The 6,000-nt window shown below is 39.1% G+C and overlaps 1 protein-coding gene across 2 annotated transcripts in view; it reads right to left on the reverse strand.

The window, feature by feature from the left end:
- The window catches only part of LOC150083720 (netrin receptor UNC5C-like), a 324,657-nt gene extending 320,699 nt beyond the window's left edge, over nt 1-3,958 (reverse strand). For both annotated transcript variants that reach the window (XM_090378164.1, XM_090378162.1), the window contains exon 1: nt 3,422-3,958. In XM_090378164.1, coding sequence (XP_090234290.1) covers nt 3,422-3,521 — 100 coding nt within the window. In that variant the 5' untranslated portion in view covers nt 3,522-3,958. The remainder of the gene's footprint in view (nt 1-3,421) is intronic.
- Nucleotides 3,959-6,000: the final 2,042 nt, after the last annotated feature.

The raw sequence follows: 6,000 nt of genomic DNA on the forward strand, positions 1-6,000 counted from the left end.
ACGTCCTTTTGACGGAAGACTACAGGAGGCTTTGAATTGAGCGTGTTGGGAATGGTGGGAGGTGTTTTGCCAAGATCATTAATACATGAGTTTGAAGAAAAATGGGATGCTAGCAGGTCAGCTTTATCCTTGGCTGAAGTCACAACAGAACCACCTGATGAAAAGTTGCGGCCAATAGCTTTGGCAAGAGACCAGAATGCTCGGCTACCATTCGGGCAAGAAGCAAGTTTTCTACTCTTAGCCTGTTCAAACTCTAGTTTGGACTGATTAATAACTGCTTTACAGTTGTTGCAAGGTTTGGTGTAGGCAGAACTGAAGAATGAGACTGAAGAATTGGAAACAAGCCAATTGCGATATGCAACATTCTTCTCTTGAACAGCCTTAGCACATTTATTGGAAAAACAAGGTTTAGATAAAGGAAAGATTTTAAAGTGGAGTGCGGAACAAAGGATTCCATTCCTACAAGAATAATTTCACTGACACGATCTGAGCAAACGTTGACATCAGAAGTTTTGAAACAGTAATCTGACCAAGGAAAAGAAGAAATGAAATCTCGCATGTCATCCCATTTTGCATTCTTGTAATGCCAAACAACATGAGGTTGGGAATAGCCATGAATAAAGGCTCCATTGGCGAAGAGACAATCACCAAGTTGTGATCTGAGGTACCTAAAGACCACTCACTTCGACCGTGTACTTAGAAGGGTTGTTTGTTAGAAAAATATCAAGCGTGTTGGCTGTATGGGTATGGTTGTCCGGTATTGTGATAGGTAGATGAACAATCTGTGCGAGGTCATTAGTAATTGTAAAACTCTCAGCATCTCTACCAGCTGGATCTGTGTGACTAGAAAACAGAAGCCAGCTGGCGTTGTGAACATTAAAATCAGGAAGGAAAATTACCTCACTGTTAGGAAAGTTGGACTGGAGAAAGTGAAGTTGCAAAGTGAGGAAGTCAAAGAGTTCCAAGTGATTAGCGCGGAGTTGGGAGAACGGAAGAGACAACACGTGAATTTGACAAAATGAGCTAAGAGAAATTTTAAGCCAGAGAAGGCCGAAAAGAGAAGATTCCAAATTACCAAGTTGTGATAGGGAATATCGTAATGGACATATGCACAAGTACCACCTTTGAGGCGAAAGGAATCATACAGCGAATAATTTGGGCAACCGAGATGATCAGTGGCTGAATTAACCGATAACTGAGATTCTGTCAGAAAAAGTACATGGGTTTTGGCAGACTATAAGTGGGAATGGACATCATTGAGATTAGAACTAAGACCACGTATATATGTGAAATGAACTAGGAAGTTTTTGGGAAGTTTAGATCTTTTAGATTGCACTCCACTTAGGTTGAAGTGGTCATTATTTCACCAATTTCCATTTCTTGATATATCTGCGAACCATGTCACCCCCTAGCTTACTGCTGTCCAGGGGGTGGCTCTTGAGAAGAGCAATAAACAGATTTAATAAAAACGTCGCTAAAAGAATATTTAAGATCCATAAGTTTGTTATTGTAGTTGAGTTTTAGAAGCATTAGCGACTAAGGCCATATTGTTCCGTATATGCTGTCTGTAAATCCGGCGTGTTTTGTGGTCGATTTTCTGTTTGATTAAAAACAAAAAACCATGCTGCCCTCCCCTGAGACCGACTAACTCAGCGACGTTCTGAAAAAGGCTCATAAAAATTTCTATCGTCATTGACGGGACTCGAACTCAAGCCCTTTCCACACGGTGTGGAGAGGACAGCGATCCTACTAACTGTGCTACTCACGAGGGCTGTCGATGACCTGAGGAATTGTTATGGGTCTTTTTCACGATTTAGCTGAGTTAATCGGTCCCGGGCAATGGCAGGATAGTTTTTTTCTCCCGGAAACTCGGGTTTTTCGCCCGGCAAACAGCAAATCGACCACAGAACACATGCAATATCTATATAAGGGTATCAAAACACAGAACACAACACAAAATAAACCATACAACAACCAACGATAAGGCGCCAACCATAAATTGCCTTTCTGTGTGGTTCAGGCCGACATGGAAAGAATGTGATAAGAGTAGATGTTGGTTAAATGGATAGGTGGTTCCTGAAGCGAAGGATCAAGACAGTCTGCAGAAATTTACAACTTCTAGTGCATTCATCCCGGACAGTAACAACTTAACTAATGGCTGAACTCAGTTGTTAAAAAGGAAGTGTAATAATGGGTTGTTAGAAGCATGCAGGTATAGCAAATGTGCACTAGATGGGCACCTGAGTTATTAACGAGAGAAGCAAAGATTGGTTGAAAAAAGATTTGCCAAGAACTTGATGATTTCAATAACTGTCCAGGATTGATTTTCAAAGGCGCAAAAATCAGATGAGATATGATTGTTGGTTATTTTACTATAACCCATATGATTATAGTAAAATAGTGGTTATAGTAAAAATGACAGAATAGTGGTCATAATAGAGATACATATTTAGCCCCCCCATTAATCCGTAATGGGGGGGGGCAAATATGTATCTCTGTTAAAAAAAAAAAACCTTTCGGGGAAACTCAGAAAATCATTTGCTCTCTGTGAAGTGCCGAAAGGAATTATCATAGAATCATTCTTCATTTGCTCTATAATTGGAATCCGTTTCTATCCCATTTTTTAAAATTTAATTTGGTGCCCCAAAGTCATTTTCGTAGTAACGGTTAAATATGTAGGAAAAATTAGTTACAGGACTTCCAATAATCAATCTCGAAAGTTTATGTTTCCGTGTATTGTCCAACAGTTTTTATGGCCAAAATGGTTATAGTCATATAATCATTTTAACAAAGAATCAAGTGTCCCATAATTTCGAAACACAAATTTTAATATTTCATTATTTCTTCTTTTGTTTTACACGTTATCGTTCCTGTAACTCTAAAGAGATAACGCAAAAAATATGTATCCTCTAGCACTGAAGACATTTCTTTCAGCAATTCTTTTGTTTATTTCTCCTTCGTGTTTCCCACGAAACAGATCTCAGGTGGCGAGGCAAACCGAAATTTAGAATTCACGAAATTTACAGACACCTCATTGCCTTTGTTGCCATGGTGAATATTCTAAATAACACGCACACCAACTCACACATGTTGGTTACTTAGCATCTCTGTTGTTACGTAAGTGTGTATTTTTGCTCACTGCCTGCTGCAGAAACTGTTGTTCTTTTTCACTATTTTTATTTTTTTTTAATGATGGCAGTTTCGTTCAGAATGCAGAATGTTATTTTAGTGTCTAGAGAACAGTGAACTCTGTGGCCCACATTCATACATAACTTCGATATAAGTTCAGTTACCTCTTAAAAGTTCCCATAATATTTTTTTGAATTGTCCCAATTATTTTAAATAAGGCAAGCTTGCAAGTTCAGGAGGAACGAAAAAAAAAATCAAAGATAAATAAAGGAATATTAGATCGCTTACTTACTTCCTCTCCCTTCTTTCCCCCGTGGACGATCGCAGAGGACGCTGCCTCCTAGGATGAGGAGGAGGTGGTAAAGAATGCCTGAGAAAGTTGTAAGGCTCATTTCTTGATACGATAAGGCTGGTCTACCAAGTGATTGATCTGTTGCCAAGGTTAAGAACCGTGCAGGTGAAACACGTGACTCCTCGATTCAAACATTTATTGGCGGCAATCCTTTCTCTGTGCAAGGCATTATTTTAAATAAGGCATGCTCTTTACTGTTTTCTTGTGCGATTTACGGTGTTCGTCATCAATGGTTGCGCTCTCCGGAAATTGATCCTCGTGGCTCCGTTGGATATCCTACTTTGCAAGCTTGCCAAGAAACTTACCCACACGTGAACACGTTGGCGCTTCGCTCCAAGACGCCACTTACGCTTCGTCGACCTTAAATGGTTGATCCGAAAGTCCGCAGGAGGCGGCTAGCCCTCGTGGATCTCACAAAAGAAATTTCATCTCCTCTCTCCGACTGTCCACCACCACCAACATATTTCCTGACACCGACTTGACTCCAATACTCGAATTCACGGTTGTAGAGCTCTCGCCGCGCATTCTTCGTAACTGGAGCACCTCGTGCGTGCTGGGAGTACGTTGATATTGTTACAACTGTTCTAATTGGTCAGCTGCGAAGTCTCTTTTTAGTGGTCGCAAGATAAACTGACATTGCAGCTCCGAATACACCTGCCACGTGTAGCTAACGAAGCTCTTGAACTGGTGTCGGCTGATAAATTCTCCTACGCTCGCTTCCCGCTCATTTATCACCCACGACATCGCGAAAGGAACTCAAGTCGTTTTTTAAACCTTTTCCCCACCCCTCCTTTTGCAATTCTTCCTGTTGATGAAAGATGAAATTAAAGTGAACTTTCCCGTAGACTTAACAGTTCATTTTTAATATGACAGAATGCAAAGTTGCTTTTTTGTTATCACAGCTTTTCTTATGTTATGTCTTTTCTTTTTCTCTTTCTTATTTTACATCTTATTCTCTTTCTCCTTTCTTATATCTTATTTTCTCTCTCGCTCTTCTATTTTTTTTTCTTCTTTCATTTTTTCGATTTTATCATAGTTTGTTTCTTTAATGACGTTTATAACGTTTAGAATTTCAGCTTTTTTAATTAATTAATTAATTAAATAACTTTTCTGTAATAAACTTTAGCTGCTTTACAGCAGCTGAATTCGGTGATATAAAAAAGGGAAAATAATTCTGAACAATTAGAAGACAAAGGAAAAAAAGATGTCATATTAGAGCCACACGAGAATTATCTCATCTGCCCTTGTGTATAAATTGCGTGTGTTTTCTGGTTGGTTTGCCTATTTTGCTGTACGAACCCGAGTTTACTGGGGGTGGGACTTACTGACCTCGCCTGAGATCGACTGATTCAGCCACAGAGCGAAAAAAGCCCATAAAATTCTTAATATCATTGACAGCATTCGAACCCGGGGTCTGCGAAGGATGGTGATTGTAACCACTGTGCTACCCTGACCAGTATCTTCTTTCATCTTAGCCATCAACCCATGCACAGTACTAAGTACTATAGGTTCTAATATCTTACGTGCTTGGGGTTTTCATAAAAAAAAAAAAAAAAAAAACTGTACTGCCCGCGAAGACCAAGCCGAAGCCCTCGCGTGTAGCACAGATTCCTAAGATCTTCCTGAAAAATAAAATAAAACTTGGATGATACCAGAAAATGACGAAAACCAACAGTAATCACTCCTGGAATTGTGAGCAAACATTTAAATTTTGGTAGGCATCACCACAATTGTCAGTAAGGATGGTTAATTCTTAATTTTTCGGAGAATAAACTTAACGAAATTATTTAAATCCGAATACCAAATATTGAAGGATTAAATGTGTCCCGAAATATACGGAGTTACAAACCCGTTGCATGTGAAACTTTAATAACAATCTTATTTAGAAGTATAAATAGGATGATGCAGAGAGCAACAGATCTTAGTGTAACAGCAGTTTGTATGGTGCGAGACCTTGTCTAGTTAGTGATTTCGATTATTAGTTATCATGTGTCACCCTTCCAGTAGATTATTCTGGAGTAAGAATGTCAGCCTGCACAATACAAGAGAAAGCCCAGTTGGTGTTACTGCATGCTACTGCCAGATCTCAGCAGGAGACTCGGAATGAATTCCATGCGTTCTATCACCAAAACACGAAAAAAAGTTACATTTCCGTTGAAAATTTACTAGTGTTTTAATGAGTGGACGCGCTGTGGATAAACCTCGCTCTGGATATTCTAAAAAATCCACAGATGCTAATGCATAAGCTATTCTAGCTAAATATATGAACAGCCTGCATCAATCTGTGTGCATAGCAGAAAAACATTAATCAGTTATGGATTTGTAGTACTAAAAAGGCTTAAATTTTGTGCCTACAAATTATGCACAGCTCAAGAACTATGTGGGATAGAAGAATTGAATTTTGAGTGTAGATAGCGTCCATGTAAATACAGACCCCTAACATTTTAAATTTTTATGTAAAATGTCGTACTCTAGCTGGGCTTCGTACAGATGTAGTTTGTGTAAAACTGATCATGCTA

This window comes from Mastigoproctus giganteus, chromosome 7 (assembly GCF_048544385.1).
Source record: "Mastigoproctus giganteus isolate SK-2022 chromosome 7, ASM4854438v1, whole genome shotgun sequence".
NCBI lineage: Eukaryota > Metazoa > Arthropoda > Arachnida > Uropygi > Thelyphonidae > Mastigoproctus > Mastigoproctus giganteus.